Genomic DNA, 27,060 nt, shown 5'->3' on the forward strand with positions numbered 1-27,060 from the left:
GGTAAAGGGCTTTGGTATGCTGTTATTTATTTGTAACAGGAGGTGTAGCTTGGTTCCTAAAGTTTAATTCCTGGGTGTTCACCTGCACACAGTGTTTTACACTGTGAGCTCTGTTTGCTTTCCATAAAAAGGTGAAGGGTGGGATGGATCGCAGAGGAACTGGAATGCAGGTCCAGGATGTAAAGTCCTAACTTAAAAGTTCCCAGTCTATGCCTGAGCTTAAAACTGTTGGGTTATCTGCATTCTGGTAAGTCTTTTTCCCAAACCTTCCTACTTTTTGCTGCCTCCTGCCATGAGGCAAATAAAATGTCTGTAGTAGGATGCAAACTTGGCCCTAATTATTTGATGTCCTTTCCCCCCAGTCCACGACCAGTCATCCTCAGGACTAGTGAAAATTCACCTAAGTGCTTGTTCTTTTTTTTCCTAAAACATGTCAAGTGTTAAATTTTGTGCTGTGCTCTGATTTTTATTTATTTCTGCTAAGATACTTAGCTATTTAGTAGTTATTGACCAAATGTCAGTATGACTAGCAAAAGATTAGTTTCAAATTAAAGCAACTTTTTTTCAGAATGTGTTGTTAGATCTAGGAATTCTGTTTAAAAATAAATAACTACACGCATGCCACTTAACTGATAAATTACTTGAATTGCAGGCAATGGTGGTAACTTAAGGTCATGAATATTTTAGTGGTCAGTTTGCCCCAGCACTTGTGTTTTAAGTCCTCCAGCTGAAACTGCGTTAGAAACTACCACGGTGAAGAAGGGAGCCAGGAATAGTTTTGCCAGAGAGTTGCGTTCTAATCTTGTAATTTTGTGTGTGTAGGTGTTGCGTTTTAGGGGAAAAAAGGGATTTCCCGACCAATCTACATCAGTGCTTAGAAAAATCTACTGCGTTTGGCATCCGCTTGTGCGGGGCTCTGATACCCGCTAAGCGAGAGCGAGCAGCGTTTGCGGGTAAGCGCATTTGCGCTGAGCTCTTCAGGGAGGAGGGATGTATGGAGACATGAGCTCTGCATCTCCTTCGGTAGCTTCCGTTTGATAGTTGCCGTTACCTGGTGATGCAGGGACGATCTCTAGGGGGTGGAAGAGCAGCGCGCGTGCTGCAGGCGTTGTTAACGCCTAGGCACCGCGGCTCCCCGCCGCTCGCAGCCGTTATTTAACGGCCGCGCCGCGCCGTGGGGGGGCGAGGGAGGGGTGTGCGCGACATGGCGGCGGCGCGGCCCCGCCCCGCGGCGCCGGGCGGGAAACGGCGCGGGGCCGCCTCGGGCGGCGCCATGGAGGCGGCGGGCGGCGAGGAGCGGCAGCTGCTCATCCAGGTACGGCCGGGCCGCCGCCGCCCGCCGCCTCCCGCCGGGGCCGGTCCCCACCGCCGCCTCCCGCCGGGGGAAGCCCCGGCCGGCACAAAATGGAGCCGCGGCGGCCCCAAAGGGCGCGTTGCGCCGTGCCGGCTGCGGGGGGCGGCGGGCGCCGCCTGTGACGGGAGAGGCGCCGCCGGCTCTCGTCAGCTCGCTGGCGGTGGGGGCTCGGCGCTCGGCACCTCCAGCAGCGGAACGAGCGTCCCTTGTTTGCTGGGGGGGAGGGAGGGGGTGTTGTTGTTCGTGTTAATTTTAAACACGGGGAGGCAGGGGAGTCCCTGTTTGCATTTTAAAGCACTGCGTTCACACCGGGCGCTGAGTGACGAATGGGGCGTTGTGGAGGGGTTTGGGGGTCTGTGCGGTTGATCGGTGATTTATGTTGTTTCCTTTTAAATTGTCGTTGTGATTCATGTACGAGCGGATACACCCACCTATAGAGACTTGACCTGTAATTATTTTGGATCGTTTCAGAGGCTAAAAGCTGCAGTTCACTACACCGTTGGCTGTCTGTGTCAGGATGTGGCAGAAGACAAAGACATGCAGTTCAGCAAACAAACCATTGCAGCTATTTCAGAGATCACCTTCAGGCAGTGCGGTACAGAAGTTTGCGTGTATCCCTTCAAGAACAATTGCTGGAGATGGAATGCTTTTTAAAAAAAAATAGTGCTGAAACGAGTTATCACTGATGGATTGTTTCTTGCATCACACTTTTTAAAGTACAAGAAATACTAATTTTATTTTTCAGGACTGGAAAGAGCATTGAAATGCATGTGAAATGTTCTGTGTGGGCCACCCCCTGTGCAGCGAAGTGACACATAAGCTATGATTGCTTCTCATAATTTGCTTTGATTCTCAGTAGCACAGTTGTATCAGCAGTTGCATGTAAAGCAATGGGCTCTATTTTTTTTCTGAATAGGTGAGGGTTAAGGTATAAGAATTTAGAAAGAGCATACTGTTTGGTGGTCTGATCATCTAGTTGGAAATTCTCGCATGCACTAGCACAAATCTACATCCCTGCTACACCAGGGAGTTATTGAAGTATCTCAGGATGAGATCTTAAATGTATAATTTATATGGGGAGGAATTTAATAGCTAATAATCTTGCATAGTGGCTTGTGCATGAAGAACATCCTGTCAGTTTGTACACAGGTGTACATGGCTTTTTTTTGTATTTGTTTGTATGTGTTCACCCTTCTTCAGCCTCATTGTTCCTACATCCTCTGTGAAATAGGCATTGTACATCTCAGCTGTATTTTTGACCTTTGTAAGAGCTATAGAAGTGTAATAGGTATCTTCTTCTACTCAGAGCATTTTAAAATACGTGGTGTCTTTCTCTTTTTTTCCCTCCAGAAAACTTTGCAAAAGATCTTGAAATGTTTGCAAGGTAGGTACTGGAACACTTGATTGTTACAAAGGCTTACTTTTCTTGCATGCCACTCAAGTAACTGGATAATCTTTAAAATATCTCTTGTACTTCAAGTTTCAAAGGGTTCTGTCGGCCTATCTGTGAAATGCAGGTCAAGCTTTTGTTTCCTTCAAAACCACCACAATTCTCTCTGTTTATGACTTTTCAGAGAAGTCCATCATCCCTCCACCAGTGCCCTCTGTTCTTCCTCATCCTAAATTAATGACTTCATTTAATTGTCAAATGGGTTGATATATAATGGTACCAGATGATGTGGGAGTGGCAGATGCTTACTAGCATGCCTATATTTCATCTGGCTGCTCCAAGGAAGCAAGGGAATATTTTAAGGAATTAATGTCTGGTGCTCCGAGTCAAAACTCACCCAGTAACCTACTGGGAAATAAGAGCTGTGATGCTTGATGTGCTGGTTGCTAAGTTCTAATGTGTTTCTACACAGAAGTGTGGGAATTTAGGTGTACACAGACACATTTGTAAAAAGGCTTCTGTGTATTATATTTAGAGTAAATGGGCACATGTGGTTTACTGGGTCCCTATTTAGTCCTGTTAGTTATTGTTCTCAATTACATGCCTTAAGGCCTCACATAACATAATGTTGGCAAACACATTGAGGTTAATTTTTTAATTTTATGCAGGCATGCAAAACGAAGCACAGTCACTGCAGAAGATGTGAAACTTTTGGCTAGAAGGAGCAATTCTTTGGTGAGATTAAATATATTTTCTTTCTCACAACATTCTCTTTAAATCAACTGGTTAATTCTCAAGAGCATTTGAATGAAGGCCATAAATGATGAAGCAACTTTTGCTTAAGCAGTTTCACTGGTTTACAGAAGATAGATGGGCAAGACTGTCTCCTAACCAAAGTTCTTAGCAATTTGTTTGATTTTTTGCTCTGCGTCTTGACGCTATGCCTCACTATGGGGACATAGATCTGATTGCAATTCAACAGGAATGTTTGGGCTACAACAGAGCTGCTGAGGTTCCAAGTACAAAAATGCAATAAACAGACATGTTGCAGCATTGTCAATAGGGGAAGTAAATCATTTGGGTTTTTTTCTTGATGTTTTGTTTCTTTGTTTTAACTTAAAGTCAGGGATAGCTTGAGTCTTCTGTGAGCTGCGGAGTCTCCTAACATCATTAATATAGGGATGGTTCACCTTGTTGTTTGTATTCTCTCCTATGCTGGTCTGTATAAAATCCAGTGGACTTTCATTCATTCATATGTTAAGACGTACCTGTAAATGCTTACTTTTGACGTGTTAAGACGTACCTGTAAATGCTTACTTTTGACGTGTTAAGACGTACCTGTAAATGCTTACTTTTGACGTGTTAAGACGTACCTGTAAATGCTTACTTTTGACGTGAAGAAGAGGACAGTGTCTTCACAAAGAGGAAACCCTTGTCATTATTTGATACTTGTTAACCACCAAAATTGTATTCAGCATGGCATAAAAACAGAAAATGCACCTCTCTGGGTTCTAAGGACTATACAGTCTGAACAGACGCTTCTATTCAAAAATAGAATATATGTGCAAATTAACACACCTCTTTACAAGAATACTTCATGTGCTAATTTTAGTTTTATGTGAGTAGGTTTTCCCTTCCATTTATGATTTGGAATATGCGACATAAACTCACTTCCGCAGGCATGGTAAACGCTGGAGCTGAGATTTGTGTTTCCAGCTATCAGCTGCTGTTCATTTCAGCTGAGTCCAGAGGACTCTTGTGCTGTCTCTAGATTATATCTCTGCAAACTACTACTCTGTATAACCAGTGACATTGCTGTTTTGGTTCTAGTGGTGGATGTAACATACATTTATAAATCCTAGTCCTGGCAAGGCATTTCAGATATCTAAAGATATCCAGCTTAGACTGAGGGCATTGTGCAAGAATTAAAACTGTTTTATGCTTATCATCCTTTTTGGAAATTACTTTTTGGGGGGGGGGGGTAATAAGAATTTGCCCAGTTAATTTCTCTTAAGATACATGAACAAATGAAGTTTCACTGTTAGATGACTGACTAGTTTATTGTTCTCAGCTAAAGTATATCACACAGAAGAGTGAAGAACTTGTATCAAGTAACATGGAGCAAAAGGAGAGGAAGAAAAAGAAGTCCAGTTCAGCAAAGGCAGGGAGAATTTCTGAGGAACAAGAAGCAGCTGTGGCTGAAAGCGAAGATTCCAACATGGCATGATTTTCCTTTCAAGTAACTTCTCTAATCATCTTATCTTATTACCCTAGTGCAGTCAGAGATTGCTGTTGCAGGTTAGCAGCAGCATTGAAGTTTTAATCTTTTAGGTGAATGTGATTAGTTGTTTTTTTAGTTCCAAAGCTGAAGACCGTCAGAATTCAGCAAAGTTTACAGACAAAATTGCCTAAATTGCTCACTAAGAGATATGTCATTAAAAAAATCCTTTATCTAACGAATTTAGAACAAAGCATTCTTACTGAGCATAAAACTTCAGTATGTGCACCTCCCTCCATGCTGATACTTAGTTTTTCCACTAATTGTGTGACTCTTCCTTGCTTCTGTTGTTAATACTTTTATTTCGGTATTTTTCCCCCCCTTTTTTTAGTAGCATGTCTCTCACGTATTGTCTTGATAATTAAAGCTTTTTTTGTCACTTTTTCCTGTGATATTGCTGTTGTACCATCCTCTCTTTCAATAGGTTGCATGACACAAATTTTACTAAAGTAATATGGCCTCCTTAATGGTGTTCTGAAATATATCACCATTGCCCTCTGCTGGACTGATACAGACTTATCAAGTGCTGGTTAATTTAAAAACAAACGAAAAAGCAGATTTAAGGATACAAGTTATTAGATACAGCCTACAGAAATGAGGATCGGTGTCTGATTAAGATCTGCATGAGAAATTTCAGAAAGTGAGAGGATGCTTGCCTAGGATAGCCTAAACTAAGCAGCGGAAGAAGAAAGACTGGAACTTTTACTCAGCCCTAGACCCATGAGACAATCTCTTCCTTGAAGTTACTTGTTCCAATCCTGAAGAAGACAGGTTAGGGCTATTCCCTAAAGACATGTTTAAATCCATCAGATTCTCATTTTAGCAAGACTCAGCCCTTAAATACTTCCTCATGATAAAGAAAGGTGAAAATTGAAGAATATCTTTGCTCACAGTGGAGCACTTCTAGGTGTAGCATTGCTCCTTGTTTATAATCCTTCTCTCTTTAAAGCTGAGTACAGTTTCCAGACTTGAGAACCATTCAGCTGTACGTGACAGGTTGGAAAAGAGTAACACTCTGGACTCCTAATAGGTGCTCCCTTTTATTCTAGGTCTGCACTTGAGCTCTTTAGTAGTAAAAGGTATTTAAATAGTAGTGGACAGGGAGAAAAAATAGGCTTGTTAGGGGCTGTAACTCTCCAATATTGATGAAATGAGATCAAGTGCTACAGCGCAGAAGAAAATAGGAGCAGTGTGAATCCCTGGCTCTGTATGGGAAATTTTTTACACTGACACTTGCACGTACCCTCTCTTTTCCCTGTCCTAAGCTGCTCTGCTCTATAGGGATGAGGTACAGCTTCTTTTGGAATAATAATTTGACTGATGAAGCCTAGATAGATAAACTGTAGCAATTCTGAAACCTGTAATCAACAGGGAGTCTCTTCCTGGCACATCTGCAGCTTATTTTTCACATCACTTTTTTTTTTTGATGACACCACACATTAATTACTTGCTTTCCTGAGGTACATGAGGTCTTATTTACCTTAATATACTCTGGTCCTCAGCCTGATTCCATACCAGATGCAAAAGGTTATTCAGGGTGCTTTAAGGGAGATACCAATACTGCAGTGTTGAACACCATTCCTTGAGGCTATTCCTTCTTCAGCAATGGATTTGCTGTGAATGAATCTCTGTTGCAAGGTAAGTTTGTCAGCTTGGACAAGGGAAGGGAGAAGAAAATTTGTTGCACTCAAGGCTTTGACATTCTAAAACTTCTACCCTGAAAAGAGCTAAATGGCAGCCATCCTAGGTTTCCACAGGTCTTCTGGCCATACTTTAGACCTCCCTCCATGCTCTATCCCTCCATCTTGAGCCCCCATGCAAAATCCATCCTCATGAATCATGTGGAACTTTGTCACCCTACTTAAAAGTGAAAGCTTCTCAGGTGTTACAGGAACAAGAGCAAGGAAATACTAATTTTTGCTTATTTAGTCAACATAATGTCTGTGCAGCTTAGATGAATATCAAATACACTTTTTAGGTTTGCAAAACAGAGATCTAATTTAGGGTAAAATCCAATTACAGAGTATGGTAAATTCTCCTGACTTGCTTATCAACACTTGATCTTTAAAAAGATATGAACTGTAAGAAAATACTAAACTCAAAGTCCTAGGGAGAAAGTAAGTATGCAGGCAGGGAAAGGAGATTGTTGTACAGCTCTGTTAATCACTATGCTATACATATCTGTCACCGCGTACTTCATTTCTCACTGATTTAATACTGCTGAACAATGGGGCTGGTGTGCTTCCAGTACAGGAAGAACTTATATGAAAAAGGGCAAGATAAGCAGAGAATGATCAAGTATCAACTATTGCTCTTGTCCACGCTGTTCTATCTTTGAAGGAGTAGCTTAGGTAGGGGTCTGGTTAAAGACATGCCCAGTTGTATTTGATTTGCTTCTATTGTTTATCCCGTTCCTTTCTTGATTAGAAAATTGATACTGCTTTCACAAGACTCCTAGGCTTGTAGAAGCATTTGAACCTTTGGATAACACAGTAGCTATCTTTCAAGTCCATCTATCACACAGCAGACCTGTTTTCCTTTGAGGTCGTTAAGAACAAGGTAAGACCAACATGGCAGGAACAGAGATGTCTCAAAGTTTGTTAGCTCTGTTCTGTGAAGAAGCTATCCTTGTCTAAAGTCTCCCTCTGTCACTTCCTCCCCAAACACACATGCATATACACAACTTGGGTACAGCAGGTGCTGGCTGAAAGCTAAAGTTGGTTTACTGAAATGCTTTCTGATCATTTGCTATGCAAATAGATGTGGTGGCAGCTCTTTGTTACCAGAGACAAGAGATTCTAGCACTGAATTGAGTCTCAGTAATGTAATGATCTAAAGATCTATAATAAAGTCTATGCTTAAAAAAAAAAAAATCAATTTATAAGGTTAATTGAACTGTTAGGTTTAAAAAAATCATTAAATGAAGATGTTTTAGGAGTTTTCAGACTCATTCAATTGATTGTACTATTGAAAAAGATCCAAGAAGCAGTATATAAACTTGACCATTAAGAAATGATTTTTCATAGAAATTACAGGATGAGATACAGCACTGAAGTCTATTAGCCTTTTAGCTAATCACCTCTCATTTTTCAGTGGAGAGGTTTGAAGGATGTTGACTGCAATAGAACTTTGAAGAGTCAAATATTACATACTTGTTGCAAGCAACATCCAAGATTACTATTAAACAGTAAGAAATCTTATTTTGACACAATAATGTGTAATCTTTCTTCTTTCTTGGCACTTACACTAAGAAAAGAAAAGAAGGAAGAAATAAGAAAGAATAGAAAGAATAAGTTTTAAAAAAGCACATAAATTGGCAAGCTTAATACCTTCCAGATACTCAGTTCTTTTGGATTTCAAACTGACTAATTGACAGACTAGTTTTTACCACAAAAGTAGTCCATGCAAAGCATAATTACAGTGAGTTAGTAGCAACTTCCCCACAATTGCCAAGCGGTCATCAACTCACGGCAGACAATCTTGCAGACTACTGCTGTTCTCATTACTGGTATAAAATATTCTTAGGAAAAGAACTGTAGCTCTATTTTCTGTGTATTAACCAGAAGCAAGCCATCACTTTCTTTCCCCTAAGAAACCTCATCTTCATCAGGCACTTAAAGAGTTACTGTTCCTCCTACCTGTGAAGAATGCTTGCTTCTTCTGCAAGCACTAACAGAACAAATGGATGCAAAGAGCAGCACCCTACCTCCATCTCTACCTGAGAGGATGGCTCTGAAGAATTAAGCTTCTGCAAAGCTGTCAGAGCTGGTCAGTCAATAAGACACAGATGTACTTTGTGGCCCAGAAATATCAGCAATTTCTTCTAGGTTTTCCTCCTCTTATTAACATGGTACCCCACTGCAGATTTGCTTAATGATGCCGCAGCAGTACCTGCCTCTTTCAAGACACTTACCAGTGAGTGCTCTTACCTGTTAACTAATCCCTTCTCTTTGTAATTAAACCTTTTCTCACCCCTTTTTCCTCTACATTAAGATTATGCCCCTAGAAAACACCACATTGCACTGTAGCTTGACAGTATCAAATGTAAGACTGAATACCTGTTACTTAATCCTGCTGAGGATTTTAGGGGAGTAAGGTAAATACAATCAGCAGTATCACATTTAAGATAGCATTTATAATAATTCTGTAGTGAGAATTGCAGTATTTAGTGATTTGCAGGCATTTGAGGAGTTCTAACTCTAGGAAAAAAGGAGGAAAAAAAGCAAAGAAAGGTTTCAATTTTTTTCCCTTAAGGCTAGGTTGGAAGGACCATCACTGCCTTCCTGCCAGAAGGATCAACATGGTCTCTGTGACTCCATCTTGAATTTTGCCTGCAAGTAGGTGAGTTAAATATTCCTAATATGTGCAGGATCAAAGTAGTTATGCTATCTGCTATTTTACATATATATGAAACTGCTACAGGTGAAACCCTTCTTTCGTCTTATACAACATGAACAAGAAGATTTCCATTGCTAAACTGAGCTTGGGAAAAAAGCAAAAGCATTTCAGCTTTGAGCAAGATGTGACAGAAGGGTTTATAATAGGAAGAATGGTAATTGCAAGCTGAGAAGTGAGGTCACAGAAAAAGCCTGCTGACATCTAGTTTGCTCACTGCACTCAATTTAAATTGGTAGCTACTGTAATTAGCTTCACAGAGCATGATAGAGCATGCTTCAAAAATGCTGCTAAAGTACAGACAAATACGCTATTTCAGAAAGCCTTGAACTTAAAAAGCTTGTAATAGAAGGAACATCTTAAGTAACTATTTAAAGCAGCAGGAAACCTCTTTACCTGCCATGGCCTATAATATTATTACTTGCTCTAGCAAAGCAGACTGACCAAAAAGTTGACTGCAAGCTCCCCCCTCCCCCAAATACTGGGTGGTACTTAACAGCCTGCACTGTTCTTATTAAAGTTCTGAGCTATGTAACTAGCTCTAATTCCAGTCAGTTCCACATGGGTAATCTCATTAGAAGTTAGACCACATTTTTGCTCACTTGCTCAAGGGCACTAGAACTGGTTAGAATGTTTATTGCAGTTACACTGGTAGTTTGAGTGTGCCATAATTCAACTGGAATACTTGTATAAATGGGTTTATCTGAATGCCTGCTGTAGCAGTACTCACTGATGGGCATCCTGCACCATTTAAGGTTATGTTGAATCAGTGGGGTTTACATGAAACTGAAAGAAACATTTGCACCTAGTAAAACTCATTCTAAGCAATTTTTCAGCTCACCTTTCAGATTCTTCCATTTACATCTTCTGTTCTCACAGGAGAAGAGATTTTGTGAGCTAAGTGGGTTCTGGCGTAGTGTCACCAATGTGAACATGCACCATACCTAAATAATACCTTTGGAAAGGTTAAATACAGAATACTTCTATTTAAGGAGACATGGGCAAAATACAAGTTTTCTCCCTCTATCCTTGAGGTAATCTTGTACTTATCACCACATTCTTTAATCATAGCAGCCAGTGGGAATATCAAAACTAGTCCAACAGTATGGTAAAAAGGTTTTAATGACATTAGAAAAACCACTTCAACCAATTTAAAATTAAGCCAGTTAATACAAAAAGCGTCATGCTACTGTGCCAATGATTAAGACAGGAATACAGACAGGCCCAATACAAGACTTATGCCCCAGAGCTTTTCAAAAAAGCATTTCCACTTTTGCTCTATTTTAGAAATATTAGTGCTTGTACTGCACCCAAGAGGCAGAAGTACCTTGCAGGAACAGCAAGGAAGTTAAAGGGTTTTAATTTTACTTTCACTGATGAAATTAGCATGAGAATTCAAGTTCCTAGATCCCAGGCTGGAGCTCAGAGCCAGACAGCAACTGGGAAGAAAAAAAAAAAAAGCATGATGACAGTTTTAACTAGACCCAATCACAATAAACCCTACCAAAGAACGAGCGGTGTGTGTTCAGTGAGCAATCCTCAAAGTGCCTTCTTTCTAATCATTAACTGTGCCTCAAAGTGTCCTTGTGAGGTAGATATTTTCCCACCATTTTCATTGTAAAGGAAGGAAGACAAGGTAAGCAAATTGCCTGAGGCTTCAGAGGATAGATCCAGTATTATCAGATGGAAGTTTCTGGCTCACAACCCAGTATTCAGAGCTGAACCCTTGCATGCTACGTTTAGCAATACCATTGTTCTAGCATTCTGCAGAGTCAAAATCCCTTTGGTTACACATGATTTGAGTCATCATAGGAGTTTAAGCCTCAGGACAATGTCCAGATTTTAGTTGTCTAGAGCCAGACCACAGTATGACCAGCAAACTGTGGTTCCCAGGACATATCTTGCTTGTGTTGGTTCTAATGCAAGAGACTTGTATTTCCTTGACACTTGAAGCAGTGCTACACAGCCTTATTTTTTGCGTTTTGAACTAGGCCAGTCTCCCCAAGGTAGTGTTTTCTTGCCCTTTGATGTGTTCCTCAGGGAATGTAGAGTCTGCACTTGTTGTAGACGCTTAGAGAGCTCCTGATCGCAGGCTTGCTGCAGAGCTTCAGCTTTTTGCTTGTCCCAGCTTAGAGCCAAGGCCAGGGCTTCTGTGTCCTCTTTGAAAACCAGCTGTAATAAGAGACCGATTTTTAATCTTCTACTGATGCTCCTCCACCACTAACCCCTCTACCCACATTAAGAACAGGAGTAATGAGGCATCTGTTTAATACTGGCAGCAGTTTGGCTTAGAATGACTTCCTGGCTTACATTTTCTATCATTTGGGCTACAGTGCTTTTTCCTCTTTAAAACTTTACCAACACAGCTTGAAGCTATATTCAGATGTGCAAACTATCAGAAAGCAGTTACCTAGTTTCTACAGTAGGGAGAAGCTAGAGTAGCAAGTTCATAGTAGCAGAAAAAAAAACCCCACCACTTTTTAATGGTTAAAACTTACCTAGACTTTTTCCTTTTTAAGTTATGGGTTTATTTACACTGATTTTCCAAAATAAGGCAGCCTTTATTTTGATTTGGAGATATAAAACAAATACAGGTAGATGCATCTGCATCCAAAAAACAGGCTGGTCAAACAGCTGAAGTACTGGCTGACCAAATTACCAAGATTTAGAAGAGATCAAAACCAAGATTCTTGTAGCTTTTCAAGGGATGAATTCTAGTATTTGGAAGAGTGTCAGCAGGATACTACAGAGGAGCTTCAAGCAGGGGAAGGGGGTTACTGAAGTGCAGAAACAGACTGAATCTCATCACTTTGAGATTGAGATATATTGATAGTAGAGCCTCCAGAGGTAAGGACAGCTTCCCTCGTAACCTTCTCTCTGGAGGGAGTGCCAGAAGATGGTTGTTTCTCACCCACCTCTAAATCTTGACTGTCCAAGCAGAGTTCTGGGGCAGGTTTCTCTTTCAGAGCAGCAAGGATCTGGTCACTGAGTGCTGTTTTGGCCAAAATGCCTGTACTGCTGGTACCTGTGTCAACCACATCCATCTCCTTTCTTGGTACAGTTTCAGATTCTAAAAAGTAACAGAATCATTATAGCCTGTGACATAAACATGGGACAGGAATTGTTGCCTGAACTGCTTTATTTTTGAGATTAATAAGATATAATGCGAGTGTTTAGATGTGACCTCTAAGCTTTGGAAATCCGTAATGGTAAAGATTACCATATGAGTTAAGCTTTTCCCCAGTCTTTAGCTTTGGGCATTGTGAGAGGTGGGACACAGCAGTGAAAGTACTCCTAGTCTCACCCAGAGAGAGAATTATTATGGTCATCTGCTATTACATCAACCACATTAATAGCTGCTCAGCAAGTGACTTGCTCCAGTCCTTCCCCTCCCCTTATTTATTCCACTCAACCACTTCGGTCTTCTCTGAAAAGCTCCTTCTCTAGCAACCTAATACTCCCTTACCTGCTACTTTGCTGAGGATACTATCCTCATTTTTCAAGGCCTCTAGGTAGAGTTCCAGGAGCTGCCTTGACTGGCGTTCTTCTTCTCGTCTGTCCAGCACCTGCTGCAGGGTGTCCTGTAAAACTTGGATTTGGGTTTGACTTTGCTCAAGTTCCTCTGCCAAGTCTGAACATGGTACATCAATAAGCACCTTAAAAACAGTGAGAGGGCTCCCGTTACATAGACTGATTTAGTAACTCATTCTATTACACCGATTACGATACAAACAGCAAGCTTCCCGAGTGACCCAGAGCCTCTACCTTCATGGAAACCCTGCATATTTTACAAGGTTTTCATGTCATAGCAAGTCAGCTTGGTTATGAGTGGCTGTAGTGGTATTCCACCAGCCAGCACTCTTTACCAGCAGCCAAGAGACATTCAGGAAGGTATGGAATCGTGGATTTAGAACAGAAATCCTGAAAACTCTTAGTAATCAAAGTACCACTTGTTAATGTGCATGGCAATACAGAAAGGAAAGCCAACAGAGTCTGGCATTTGGGAAGCTACAGACTGCAAGAAGACAAAAAGGCAGATCCTGACTTTTCCCCTTCCACAGGCAGAATTGTAAAGCCATGCTGTGAGGGGCAATGATTAAGAACATCCTTCTCAGACGCTTGCACTGCCAGGGGAACAAATATTTCCCCTCAAGGAGGAACTTGACTCCAGCATCACAGCCAGACAACAGCAGCTGAATTTCAGCTTGAGATACTTTGTTTCCTTATTTGATTCTTTGCTGTCTACTGAGATAAATGGATGAGGAGAAGGACAGAAAAGAGCAATTAGGGAATTTCCCACTGTACCTGGAGGTCATCTTCAGACATCAAGATTATATTAGACAGGTCATTCTTCAGCTGCCTGGCCAGCTGCTTCCACTTCTCTACAGCACTGTCCACTTCATCCATAGACTCTGAGAGCCAGGCAGTACCGCCATCTGCCACAAAAAAGTCATCAGTCAGAAGATGGAAACTTTAATGTTACTAAAATAGGAAGGAGAGTCATGACTTCCTCTCTGAAGCTGTTTACCACTGTTTAGGTTCTTCAGTGTCAGAATTGGGCAGTGAAATCTGTACTGCTGGTACAGAGCATTTAAATTGCCGTTTGCTGAACGTCGTGTCTCTTAGCCCTGACCTCCCTGCTTGGCTGACCAGACGGTTTAGAGTAGGTAGTCTTCATTCTTAGCCCCTAGGATCTTTCCAGTTTCACAGCTCTTACTGGTTGCTGTTTTGCTCACTCCTTTGCGAAGGGACAAGTCCTCCAGCACGTGATCCTTTTCCTTACAAGGGTAAGGAACAGGGCTGTACGGGTCATTCCTGGGCTACCAGAGTCGGTCCCATTTCACCGAGCGCACACACGCGCACCTAGGCTAAGCGTGCGCCAAGCACCCCTCCCTTTCCACGCGCCCGCATCCGCAGGGTACCTAAGTTCTTGCTGGACCACTTCTCGTTCTTGGCCAGCGCCACAAACTTGGTGTTAGCCGGCAAACACAAGAAGTAGTCCTCGTCGTCCACGATGGTGCCGTCTTCCGCCAGCACTAAGGTGATGGGCGCCCTGGCCTCGTCGATAGCCAGAAGGCCGCCGGCTGCGGGACGGGAGAAGAAACGCTGCTGAGACGAGAACGGGCCTAGCGCGGGCGCTGCGCTCGCTGCCCAGCCGCCGCACGGCCGAGCGCCCGCCCCGGCCCCGGCCCCGGCCCCTCACCCTTGTCGCGCAGCTCCCGCAGGCAGGAGGCGGCCACGCCGTGCTGCTCGCGCGCGCCGTTGCGCCGCACCAGGCACTGCTTCAGCGGCGCCGCCATGGCCCCGCCCGCCGCTGCCGCCGCGGCCCCGCGTCCCGCCGCGCCGCTCCTAGAACGGGGCGGGCGCGGTGCTCGCCGGGACGGGGCGGGGCCGCGGAGCACGTCGGGACCTGTAGTCCTGGCCTCGCCCGCGGGGCATGCTGGGAACCACCCACCCGCCAGCCCCCTTAAAGGCGCCGCACGCCCCCCCCCCCCACACACACACTTCCGGTGCCGTGCGCGGTGCCGGGTCTGTTTGGGGGGTTAAATCCAGCCCGGCGAGGAGACAGCGCGCCCCCGAGAATAAAAATCGCCAGAGAGAATTTGCTTGCTGATAATTTTTTTAAATAATAAGTGTCTTTGCGTGCTGGTTGTGAGTTGTGCATACCATAACCTTTTAGCTGCCCTGAAAGTTACATTTTCCCTTAGAGAGAATCATGATTGCAGAAGTTTGAGGTTCAAGGACTTACAAAGGAAGCTTACTAAAAAAAGTATTTAAGTGCTGGCAACTCTTTAATTACCGGTAAAACAATTAAATTATTAAAATAATTAAAATATGCGTAATGGAAAACATAGGTTTACTCAAATAATACATCCTCTTGCAGGCAAATATACTGATTGTAAAATTATAATAGGAATAGAAAAAATACAGGTATGCAATAAATCTGCCTTGGCATATATCAGTCTAGCCCCGTTCAGGTGGGAGCCCTTACAGGCAAAAGCAAATAGGCATTCCTCATGCAATTAGTCCTGGGTACAGTGAGTCACTTGCACAAATGTTTTCAAAATCAGACCCATTATTCATGCCTCTTAGCACCCAGCACAATTCTGGGAGCTATAACAGTAAAATAATAATGAATAATAAATAGTTATGTGCATAAACAAAAACAATGAAGTCATGTGCCAAGGGCTGCTGCTGCACCACCGAAATCAATGCGTGTTTTGTCAATGAATGAAATGGCAGGGGAATGGCTTTTGCCGTTCTTCCACCAAGCCACCGGCTGAGAAAGCCCTGACTGAGGGCCAGGTACTAAATCATTCATCCCAGGGACGATCCCCTCACCTTATTCATGAAATCCATTCAATTGACCCACTTTCCATTCACAAAAAGGCAGGACTGACCCACCCTGTGGACACCCTGCCCGCGGGGTCAGGCCCAGCTCCTGGGAATGCCCTCCGGGCCCCCAGTGACCTGTGCCCCTGGCGTCAGTTAGCACTGCAACCCGAACGCTTTCATACTCGGGGCGTTTAATACTCTCGGACTTGCCCCGAGCTAGGCCCACCCCCAAGCCTGTGCCCCGCCAGGAGGCTGCAGAGGCCGGAAACTCATCGCAGGAGTCGTTCCCAGCAGGGCGCATCTATGCCCCGGAGTTTGATTCGTTCCGTCTCGAGTGCGAGGCGGTGGGGACGCGTGAGGCGAGGGGGGAACGGAGGTGAGGGCGTTCCATCGGTTGGGCGTGGATGAATTAGCTGGGTCTGGGAAGATGGCCTCCTCGGAGCAAGCAGAGCAACCCAGCCAGGTACATGGGCGCCGGCGCTCTGCCCGCTCGGCTCGAGCGGCGGGTGGCATCGGACGGGCGGGGTGGGGCAAGGCGAGGGCGCCGCGGCCTCCGCGGGGCGAGGGCGAGGTGGGGCTGCTGTGCCGACTCTCCCCTCCGCCTCCTGCCGGCGCGGCCGGCGGTTGGGGGCGCGCGCCGTGCCACCGGCCCGCTCCGCTCCGCGCGGGCGGGGGCAGGGGGCCCGTGCCCCGCCGCCAACGGCCGCCCGCGCGCCGCCCCAACGGTCACTCGCGGCGGGGGGCGCGTGCCCCACCGCCCGCGCGCCGCCCCAACGGTCACTCGCTGTGAGGGGGGCGCGTGCCCCGCCGCCCGCGCGCCGCCCCAACGGTCACTCGCAGCGCGTGCCCCGCCGCCCGCGCGCCGCCCCAACAGTCACTCGCTGTGAGGGGGGCGCGTGCCCCGCCGCCCGCGCGCCGCCCCAACAGTCACTCGCTGTGAGGGGGGCGCGTGCCCCGCCGCCAGCGGCCGCCCGCGCGCCGCCCCAGTGGTCCCTCGCGGCGGGGCGCCTGCCGCAGGCGCAGCTGTGAGTGACCCGAGCCCCCCCGCAGCAGTGGAAGCGTGCCGCCGCCAATGGCCGGGCACCCCGGCGGGGGCACCCGCGCCCGACGCGTGCGGCAGCTTTGCCCCCTACAAGGAGGAGGGCGCCCGACCCGAGGCGACCGGGGACAGCGGCTCCGCAAGATGTATGTTGCGCTCGCCCTTTTTGCTACTTCCCCCGAGGCGTCTGGGTTTTTGGTGGGCAGAGTGGTGGGTGCCCTGGCATCATGCAGAAAATGTCTTTGGCCAGCTTCGAACAGGAGGAACTGCAAGCAGCTCCCTTTCCAACTGAGACTATGTTGCTTCGTCATGTCCAGCGTCTTTTGGGGAGGACCAAGACATCGTATTTAGTGGTTTTGTGCATTTTCTGCATTGTTTTTGACTCCGCGTACTTTGGAGTAGTCTCAGAGCTTTGTATCTTGTTGGAATTGGTTTTGTAATTTGGCTTCCTGCCTTGTGTGGTAGTATGAACTGATATGAGGCACAATTCGCCAAACAATAGCCAAATGCAGTTCTAATTGGAAGAGCCATTTAGGCTAGGTCCCTAGACAGTAGGCATGTTTTAATTTTTGTGTCTGTATGTAAAATTCAGTAAAGTATTTGAATTAAAAAGCAGCCAGAGAGAGGGAAAGGAGGCAAGTCATGTGTCCGCTGGGTTTTTAAATGAGGTAGAGTACCAATTAGACAAAATGTTGTGATAGAATGTCATATTCAACAGGAACAACAAGGGAGAAAAAAGGTTCTTGAACCAACAGTATAAAAGGGCAAAACAATGGCAGACATAGTATAAACATTGTCAAAAACTGAGTGCGAATGGTAAAAGGGACATATGAGTTCACTGGTTTGGATACACTCTCAAGAAACATACTAAAAACACCAGTGATTTTTTAACTAGGACCTGAAATGAATGGCGGAGCCAGAGGGGAAAGTGGAAGGACAGTGTAGTTGGATACTTTGTAGGTTTCCAGGCAGTTGCACTGTCTTGCTCATGATCCAACGTAACTTCAATTTCACTGCAAACTCTACCTTCAATTTAGTGACTTTTTGGGACCCTTTTCATCTCACCAATATCTCTGATAGACTCCCGAGTATGTGATGTCTATGGAATTTTGTAAAATCATCCTTGAGGGGGCAGAGAGTGGACAGAAGATGAAAGGTCTGATACTTCAGCAGCAGGGAAGAAAACAGAGCTAAGTTTGCCACCAACAAGCTTTTATGCACTGTCATTCAAATCTATGGTGTTTTGACTAAATCACTGTGAGCCTCTCTGTGGATTCTTTTATTTTGCACTGAAGAAGTTAAGTTTGTAGGGAACAAGATTGAACTAAACTGAAATAAAATGTTTAAAATTCATACTCTAACCAGTACACATCTCTTAAATTGTGAAAGGTCATGTTAGCAAACTGACAGTGGGCTTGCTGGGCAGTTTTGCATTGGTCATATGCCTTCATCAATAACAATCTGAGGTGCAGGCATTATGATCGGTTGTTCTTCATGCTGTGACTGAATGCCTTCAGAAGGAGGAAATCTGAAACAACCTGAGACTGATCTCTAAGCCAGTTGGGCAGTCTGCAGGGCTATTGACTATAGGCTTCTGAGAAAGAAATCTGGTAAATTGGCAGATGTGGTTGCCTAAGAAACATTCAGGATCTCATGAGTTTGGATATGCTATCCTCCCATTTCACTTTTTTTTTTTAAACATTTGTTTAGTGTTGCTTTACCTCAAAAGAATGCTTGACGTTTGGAAAAATCTTAATCTTTAGCAAGCCTCATAAATTTAGCAGGAGAACCCCCTGGGTTTTAAATTTAAGGCTTCAGAAAATCACTTTGTCACTGCCTCCACAGTAAAAAATGGGCTTTCTATGCTCTCTGTGTCAGGAATAATTTGAGGAAGACAGAATACCTTACTCTGCATACAGGCTGCTGGAAAGTAATTTTTCACCACAGAGAGACTATTTTGCATCTAGCTGGCTGAGAAGGAGGAAGACAGTCTGAATCCACTGCAGGTGAATGTGGTCAATTAACCCCTCTCTTGCTGGATTCTGTTACACCATATGCAAAAATGCTAGGTTCTCATGCAATCACAAATTAGTTGAACATCGTTTGGCTCCTGACCTGTCATGACTTCATTAGTGGCAAAGCTTGTTTAAAGGGCACCTCTGGCAATTTGCCTTGCTTCAGGTATGTGAGGCAATGTCAAGTTTAGCTGAAGAATAGCCATGCTAATCCTTAGCCCCTCCACACACGCACCGAAAGGAGCAGCCCTGCTTCTATTTTACATTCCCTCCTCCCCCACTTTCAACTTTGTGCACTTGTGTCGAGACAGAAGTTTTGCTCCTGTTCAAGGCCGTCAGTGCTTGGTGATGGTATACCCAACCTCCACCTTCGAGTACGTCTTTGACATCGGTCACATGTTCTCATCTAGAACTTGAGCTGAGAGGTGTTAAATGCTCTCAGATTCTGTTGGCTTGGATGAGATTTGAGAGGACCTTGCAGGATTGGCCAGAAACAGGAGCTGTAATCTCCAACTGAAGAATGCATAGCACAGTAGATGGGTGCTTAAGGGGACAATTCCAGAGTAAAACCAAATAATGAACATATCTTTACTAGTATAACAAAATGTAAGTGCCAGTCCTCTCATGTGGCCATTGCAGTTTTGACACTGGTATCAATGTGAATAAAAAGAAGGTGTGCTCATTACACACTAAATGTTGAGAGAACTTAAAAAAAATATTTACTTTCTATCACTGATGATGATTGTTTATTTATTATTGTTCATTCAACTTAAGGCTAGGAGTACTAGCACTACCTTGCTTCATATGTTTATATTTGGTTCCTATCATGTTTCCTATCACAAATCTAGTTAGTTTAGCTGTGGAAAAGGGAGTGTCAGATTCCTTTTGGCTTATTGTCTGTTTTGCTTAGCTTTGTTTTCTCATTCTCATGAATTAATATATTGCCTCAAGCATTGCAAGGGAGGGGGTGTTGCAGCCCAAATTGAATGATTTACAGAGATAGAATTATAGAAGAGTCCATAAACATTTCTACCAGAGATTTTGAAATATTTCATTTTGTTTATAAATCATATTCCTTGGGTCTTTTAGCAATGTCTCTACTAAAAAAATTCAACAGAAGAAAAGATCTTGTCTCTCTGTGAATATTCTTAATAATAAAAATAAGGGAAGAGCAAGAGGATGATGTGGCCTGTAAATACAGTAACTGTTATCTGATTTTTCTTGGCTATGAGTATTTCTTTGATGATGAATACTTTGGCAGTGTATTTGGTGAATCTTGGTGGCTCAGCAAGCCAGCAACCCTGGCCTCCAATATTCCATTTAACTGTGAATCCCTGTAGTGTTAGAGAAACTGAAACGCTTAAAAATACTTGGCAGTAATGTTGCTGATTTAGATAACCATGTCTGACATTTTACAAGCTGTTTGGTTTGGGACACAAAATGATGCCTAATTATCTGTATAATTACGTGCAGAAGCTGAGACTCCTGTAACCTAGAAGTCAGTATGCAGCCTGTCTGTGTGAGTCATAAAAGGCTTGAAATTGTTAAAGTCAATGGCTGAATTGGGCTTGGCACCAAAATGGTAGTGCAGCCACTAAGGCAAGATAGGCAGAATGATTTCTGTATGCAAGATTCTTTTGTTTGTTATATAAAACTGGAAGGCTCATATGCTAAAGACATATCACATTTAATTTTGATGCAAGAGACTGAGAAAGGAGAGGTGGTAATGTGAATGGAGTGCATTGGTGTTCTAACACTTTTCATACTTGATGATGGTGTTACATGTGGTTTAATGTGGAAGCGAGAGGTGCACAAAGGCCCAAATGTTGCTCATTTTATTTCTAAAGCTTCATTATACCCACTTGAGCTGCATTTTTTTTCTTCATGTGAGGAAGAAATTAAAACATTTTAAAGAGGTAATATGCCTGATTTGTTGCTCCAGAGACTTATTTCTGTAGTTGCAGCATTAGCCAATATATGGGTAAATTTTGCTCCCCACCTGCCTGTAGCTCTTGACTGTTTATCCTCTGGATTCCCTGCTGAGTCTGCCTTAAAGGATAGTTTGTGATACAAATACTTGGTCTCTGTACTGTGGTATCCATTGTTTCCATTACATACAGGCTATTGAACAGCCATCACATGGAAGGGATGAATTCTTTGCTGACTTGTCTCATAACTTCTGTGATCTGGAGGGTTATTGTCCCTTGCCTTATAACGCTAGTTTCTTAGCTGTTGCACGATGCCTTGTACTTGGAAATTTTGCTGGAAGGAAAATGTAGGTCTGTCCGTGCATTTAAAAATGTAGCTTTGGCCAATACAGCCATAAATTGTCCAACTAATCAAATATATGTCGTCAGGCTATTTACAAGTAGATGTCAAGTAAAATATTGGAGTATTTATCTTCAGGATCAAGACTCTTACCTATCCATATAATACATGTTTTCTCCAAGGCTTCATTTCAGATCCTTCATTGGGCAGTTTCCTAGGCTGGCCAAATATTGTGTGGACTGGCAGTCCATAAATACCAGTTTAGCTTCTGAGGGCAAAACATATAAGCTCTACTACTTAGGACTTCAGATGCTCTAGGAATTTTCTGAAGATGCATAGTCTGTGGTGGTTAGTGCAGGGGAATGGTTTTTTTGTGGTTCTGCTTTCTCATCACAACTATTGTTTTTCTCTTTGTAAAGTCAGCTAAAGTAGTATTGTAAAATGCTTTGAATTTTTCTTGAAACTTGCTACCAAGAGCAAAATTTGCATATTCTTAAAAAGATTCAACACTTATACAAATGGTTGGTGAAATAATTCCATGAAAGTATTAGTTAACAGCTGTATGTATTTTTCAAAGTATTCAACAGGATTTTTGCTTCTCAGCAGTTCTGATCTGGTGCTGACTGAATTTGATGAGAATCTTTCCCTGACTTCAGTGTGCTATGAATCAGGCCCAAATATTTTAGAGTATTAGCCATATAACTAACCTGTGTTAGTCCTGAGATTTGACTGAAAAAATAAAATAGAGCACATGCACCAATAAGTTCATCCACAACCTAAACAGGTTCATTTAACTGTCTCATGCAAGCCATATTCTTCTTTTGATTCTCATGTGTTTTCCCTGTTTTAGGAAGGGGAGACCATTGTTTTTCTTTCATCCATCTATAAAAGATTTGAAAGCAGAGATACCATGCATATAAGAATAGGAATCCAGTGACAGGCCTGAAGAGAGAAGTGCCTTTTTGGTAGCTGGGAACTGGGGACATGTAAAATTATGCTTTGATGCCCTTTTCTCAGTATACCATGTCATTCTCTCCATCACATACAGACTGGGGAAAGTGATTTCCAGTATGATGTCCAAGCTGATATTTGCACTGGTCACCATTTATGTTAGATAAATTCTTAGTGGCTGAATATTAGCAGATACACAACGGAATAACAAAAATGATGATGGCTGCACATGATGTCACATGGGGGCTCCCTAAAAAATCACTGCTTAGCTGTGGAATCTAGCTGGACCTTGGTAATGATGCATATGTATCTGGACACAGTTGAGGTTGGAGCATATTTGAGTTACTGGCACCCTCTTGTGGTAAATACTTATTTCTATCTATATTTCTTGAGTATTTTGCAGATGGGAAAATCTTGAGAGACTTTAAAGGTTTAGTATAGTGCATGGAAGTGACTCATACAACAGGAGGACAAAAGGTCTCTTAAGGATTTTATGGTATTACTTGAAAATTTTAGCTTTGCCTGTACTCAGTGAGTAGAACCCCTTTTCTCTGAGTCTCAAAACTTGTCTTCATTACTAATAAAACTGCATTTTTTATTAATTGGGTTAACCAATATGTGTCAGCTCTCCTAAGATAAAATACACAGTGAAAGCAACATAGTTTAGGCAATCTTAACATCATATGAATTCCATTTGAAAGTAGATTGTTGATCGGGGTAAATTTATTTTGTGATAAAACTTCAGTGTCTCTACCTTGGGAGAGCTAACATATGTTAGATACACAGAGATCAAACTTTGCTTTTTTTCAGCAGTGAAGACAAGCTCAGAGAGTCTAATTCTGGTGAAACATGGAACACTGCTAGAAAGCCATGCCTGTTCTCAGTGAGTGAGTGAATATGAGCAATAGGTGATCTTGGAGAATGCAAGCTCCCAAATTTTAGATCTAGTTCATTTTTTGACTTGCTGTCCTGCCTTAATCAGCCCTTCCTAGTGTGTAAGGTGAGGTGTTCAGCATCAGCCTTGAAACTCAGTCTCTTAAGTCTGTGTGGGAAACAAGGATGGTACTATTTTAACTAATGTTGCTGAGGTGCTGTGAGGTTTAGTTAAATCACCAGTGTTTTGAAATCTTTGGAAGAATAGTGCAGAAAGCATAGGATGCTTTATTGGATAGCAGAAACATGAGAAGTTCAGTGTCAGATTAAGTTTAGTCCTTCTACAGAGGAGAAAATAAACCACAGAGTCCGAGTGGGGTACCTTTGCATCCAATTTAATAGCAATACTGTGTTTTTTTTCAGCATTTCTTCCCTCAAGTGTCTCAAAGTTCTTTGCAGACATCAAGTACTCATCAGGTCCTTATGAGACAGGAAGGTTATTTTTCTCATTTCATACACAATGAAATGTCCTGTCTTATACTATGTAATGTGACAAATGTTGCAACCAGGAGTTAAATGGAGGGAGTCCCAGCTTCATGCTGTGTTTGTTCCCTGCAGCACATATTTCAGAATTTGACTTAAGATGAAAATTTCTCTCGTGACATCTCTGTAGTTTCTCTGGCACTAAACTACTGTCTCCCTATAGCAAGTTCTGCTGATTCTGGGAATTCTGTTGGTTTGGATGGAAACTGCTGGAACTAATTTTCTCTGTGATCTGGACCTTTTTGTCTTCAGTCCATCACAGAACTGCTACTGATATCGGGAACCAAGTGTGTCTGCCCAAATCCTACTCAGATAATGTGTGGTCTTAACAGAAGAGCATTTCTAATTATGTCCATCAGGTGGCAATATAACCTCACTCTTCTTTTTGCTTTACAGTCTGGTTCCTGCCCTGCAACTGAAAATGCAGCATCTCGGGAGCCACTGGTGAGTTTTTCAAGCAGGATATTGTTTCTTTCGGATAAGTTAATATACATGAGTCATTCTCTTTGCTGCATCATTGTGCATCCATTTTTTTTGCATTTCTAAGGAGTTGGTGTTTCGTTCACAAGGTGTAAGCTGCCTCATGTTGCCCTGCTGATGACCTCCGAATTCTGACCTGTGGCCATCACCTCCTGTCTTTCCAGTCACCTAGGCCTCTGAGCTTATCTGAGCACTGAGTTGTCCTTGAGCAGGGCCTGTCTGTCTTAAATGTGTGCGATGTATGCTGTTGATCAGCGCTTATTAGTAAAGAGTCTGAAGAAGGATCTGTGCAGTATAATTTGAACTGAGATTTTTAAGGCTAATGTCTAATAAAATAAGCTATGCTGCTCAGAGACCTCATTTCAAGCTGTCTTGATTTTCAGATACACTCAGCATGAGTTTAGAAGTGTCTGGCAGCTGGCAGTGCATGTGATCCAATGTTTTGACTCTAGAACTGTTTTGGAAAGAGCTCTAGGATTTTTTGTGTATGAGAATAATTAAGAGAACTCTGTTTTGTTTTATGGAGCTGCAGACTGGGAACTGAGCCACCAGACTCCTGAGCTGCAGGGTTTTTCTTTTACAATCTTCTTTTTCTTTTTTTCTTTCCTCTTCAACCATCTATAACTCAATCAAAACCTTGCCAAAATTCTTAGCCCTTCTTACTGTCCTAAACATGTTATCCTCTCACTGAGTTCCTTCTCTGGTTTTCATTTGGTCATCGTACTGAACACAAGCTGCTTGCAGTGAGAGATGTCAGTGACTGAGCAGTGCAGGACAAGAATTGAGTACTTTCCATAAAGGTGTGGCGCTGGTCACATCAAAGCATTTTTGCCTTGTAACTCTGTCTGGAGAACACAGGAGGTGATTTTTGAAAGAGGGGGATGTGAGTGAAGACTATGAGCTGGGAAGGGTCAGTAAAACACATGTAATGAGAGTGCTGTTCATGAATTCTGTTAAGCTCTGCAGTGAAAAGCCCTCTAGCCTAGTACCACTGTACCATCTCCTAATTGCGTAGACATCTCTGTGCTGAGATTACTGAAAGTTGTTACTGACACCATTTGCTTTGTGATCGTTTTTTTGTGTTTTGTTTTTCCCTCCCTTAGGAAGCTCATAGCAGGCTGCAGATCATCACAGCCTGTACTGGTCTACAGTTCATTCTCTTTCTCAAGGCAGATTCTAACATTACCTTTGATTTAATTAATATTTTTCTGTATATACAGCTGAATAATTGCTCAGAGGAAACACATAGCAGTTGAGTATCTTTCTATATGGATGTTATACCTATACACGCACATGCACATGTGTGCACATGCTTATAAATGCAAAGAACTCCAGAATAAAGTTCACTCTCACAATGGTGAGTCTTGCATGTGAGCTAGTTAGAGCCCTTTGAAAGGTGGAGTCTTTCTCCTTTTTTTTTTTTTTTTAAACACTAAACTCCCGCAATCTCTGTCACGTTTGCTTAGGAGTCATTATTGCTTCCAGCTGAGTATCTGTAGAAGACTTATTAAATGAGTGGTTCAGTTCTGTGAGCCAGATGACCTGACTTCCACCACACTACTGTGGCTTCTCTGTACCAGGATCCATGCATGCTCCCTTCTAATGCATGCAGCAGATTTGGGTCCGTAAAGCGGACTTGTAGGCGCATGGCGCCATGTCATAAAAATGTTTACAGAAGCGCCAGAACAACTATGGCATGAATCCAACAAATGGTTCCATATGGGAAAGCCATGCCCTCAGGCATATCATTGCTGACTTCAAATTTGATGCTGAGCAGTTGAGGAAGAATATATGTTTTCACAGACTTGCAAAATCTGGAGGAGAAATCTAGGGAGAAAAGAGACTCATGAACAAATTCTGCTTGGTACTCCCTGCCTTTCTTTGACTTCTCTTTGACAGTCTCTTCGAATAGGAGACTGAGAGTGTTCAGCGCTTCACAGGATTGTGACCCCCATTTGGAACATATTAGTGGTGTTATGCACAAGTATGAGAAAGCAAGAGAATTAAAACATCTTATGCTGTGTCAGCAAATGTCATGATACAATCAAACTGGTCGTATTTTATTTGTGATTTTAATGAACGCTATATCCTATAAGGTGCTAAATGCTTTCTGCTCTGCGCTCAGTGGCACTGTCTTCTGTATACTCTCTACCCTTATAGACTGTTGCTATAGGGGAACAGGAATTGAGGAGAAGCAAGGATTTCTGGTTGCTTGCAAGAGGACTTAAGCATTTTGCAAGATCATGCAACTAGATGCAGCCTGACATGCCATATCCTGTTCTGCATTATGGGCCTTCAGAGCACACCTTGCTGAGGTTTATGGCCTTGTGGAGCCCTTCAGAATGGAGCCCTACAAACTCATGTCACACTCCTAATTGCTACTGCATAGCTGTTCTTTCAGCCTACTTGTGACCTGTGATGTTTTGAGGTACCCAACTGGAGATAAGGGACTCTGTGTCCATGCTGTTAATCCCTTGAGTTATCCGGTGTCCTTACAATAAACTGTCCCAATTGAAAAATACTCCCAAATGAGAGGTCATTGTGTTATAGTACTGACAGTGGAGAATGAGTTGGAGGGGGATGGGAAAAGCTATAATTTTTGCAGCAGAGAGCGGACACTCATTTCCCTAGCTGTCGGTCTTGGCCCATTAAAATTTGCCGTGTAGCTCCATAGTGGGAAGTGTAACCTTGTGTTAGCAGAGTGTCAGCATCTCGCTCCGCTGCTGTTTACAGCCACGTTTGTCATCGTCAGTGTGGGATCAGCCTCTCCTTGAGTTCAGCTTATTAGTGAACACTGCTGCATCCCTTTCTGCTACCCCAGCTTTTGTATGTGCAGCCACCTCCCATAATCCTCTGAACACATGTGGCATTGGAATAGATTTGTCTTTTTGCAGCCACTCAAAGCAAAGTCCCGGGACTTGTAAAAGATGTAGACAAAACCTCTTTCAGTGAGGTTGAAACGTTAGAAATTGCCCTTTTTCTTCTCTTGAGTCTTTGTTGGTTTTGCTTCTTTGGTCTAATTTCTCTTTCTCTTTAGTCTAATTACTTTGTCTTTTCCCCTCCTCTTTTACTTTTCTTTTTTTTTTTTTTTCTCCCCAGTAGTGTCTTGTAGCTTTTTTAATATACTGTGCTGCTTTT

The 27,060-nt window shown here is 43.1% G+C and overlaps 3 protein-coding genes across 3 annotated transcripts in view; 2 read left to right on the forward strand and 1 right to left on the reverse strand.

Annotated features, from left to right (window-relative positions):
* Positions 1-1,189: 1,189 nt before the first annotated feature.
* On the forward strand, positions 1,190-5,414 carry CENPS (centromere protein S). Its single transcript, XM_067311175.1, has 5 exons — positions 1,190-1,315; positions 1,826-1,949; positions 2,705-2,738; positions 3,413-3,479; positions 4,816-5,414. The coding sequence occupies exons 1-5, from the start codon at positions 1,205-1,207 to the stop codon at positions 4,969-4,971; spliced, it is 492 nt and encodes a 163-aa protein (XP_067167276.1). The 5' UTR covers positions 1,190-1,204; the 3' UTR covers positions 4,972-5,414.
* Positions 5,415-10,521: 5,107 nt separating this feature from the next.
* Positions 10,522-14,776, reverse strand: DFFA (DNA fragmentation factor subunit alpha). Its single transcript, XM_067311139.1, has 6 exons — positions 14,621-14,776; positions 14,340-14,501; positions 13,723-13,853; positions 12,884-13,073; positions 12,333-12,487; positions 10,522-11,589 (listed from the first exon to the last, which is right to left on the reverse strand). The coding sequence occupies exons 1-6, from the start codon at positions 14,715-14,717 to the stop codon at positions 11,386-11,388; spliced, it is 939 nt and encodes a 312-aa protein (XP_067167240.1). The 5' UTR covers positions 14,718-14,776; the 3' UTR covers positions 10,522-11,385.
* Positions 14,777-16,162: 1,386 nt separating this feature from the next.
* Positions 16,163-27,060, forward strand: part of PEX14 (peroxisomal biogenesis factor 14) — an 80,350-nt gene continuing 69,452 nt past the window's right edge. Inside the window, exons 1-2 of the mRNA XM_067310918.1 lie at positions 16,163-16,216; positions 23,839-23,886. Coding sequence (XP_067167019.1) covers positions 16,181-16,216; positions 23,839-23,886 — 84 coding nt within the window. The 5' untranslated portion in view covers positions 16,163-16,180. The remainder of the gene's footprint in view (positions 16,217-23,838; positions 23,887-27,060) is intronic.

This window comes from Apteryx mantelli, chromosome 26 (genome assembly GCF_036417845.1).
Source record: "Apteryx mantelli isolate bAptMan1 chromosome 26, bAptMan1.hap1, whole genome shotgun sequence".
NCBI lineage: Eukaryota > Metazoa > Chordata > Aves > Apterygiformes > Apterygidae > Apteryx > Apteryx mantelli.

Bases quoted from the DNA above. Each gene is read 5' to 3' on its own strand.
- CENPS (XM_067311175.1), top strand. From the start codon at position 1,205: ATGGCGGCGGCGCGGCCCCGCCCCGCGGCGCCGGGCGGGAAACGGCGC. The intron at 1,316-1,825 runs GTACGGCCGGGC...GGATCGTTTCAG, and splicing joins AGCGGCAGCTGCTCATCCAG to AGGCTAAAAGCTGCAGTTCA. The intron at 2,739-3,412 runs GTAGGTACTGGA...AATTTTATGCAG, and splicing joins GATCTTGAAATGTTTGCAAG to GCATGCAAAACGAAGCACAG.
- DFFA (XM_067311139.1), bottom strand. From the start codon at position 14,717: ATGGCGGCGCCGCTGAAGCAGTGCCTGGTGCGGCGCAACGGCGCGCGC. The intron at 12,488-12,883 runs GTAAGGGAGTAT...GTTACTTTTTAG, and splicing joins TATCCTCAGCAAAGTAGCAG to AATCTGAAACTGTACCAAGA. The intron at 11,590-12,332 runs GTGGGTGAGAAA...CTCTTATTACAG, and splicing joins TGGACAGTCAAGATTTAGAG to CTGGTTTTCAAAGAGGACAC.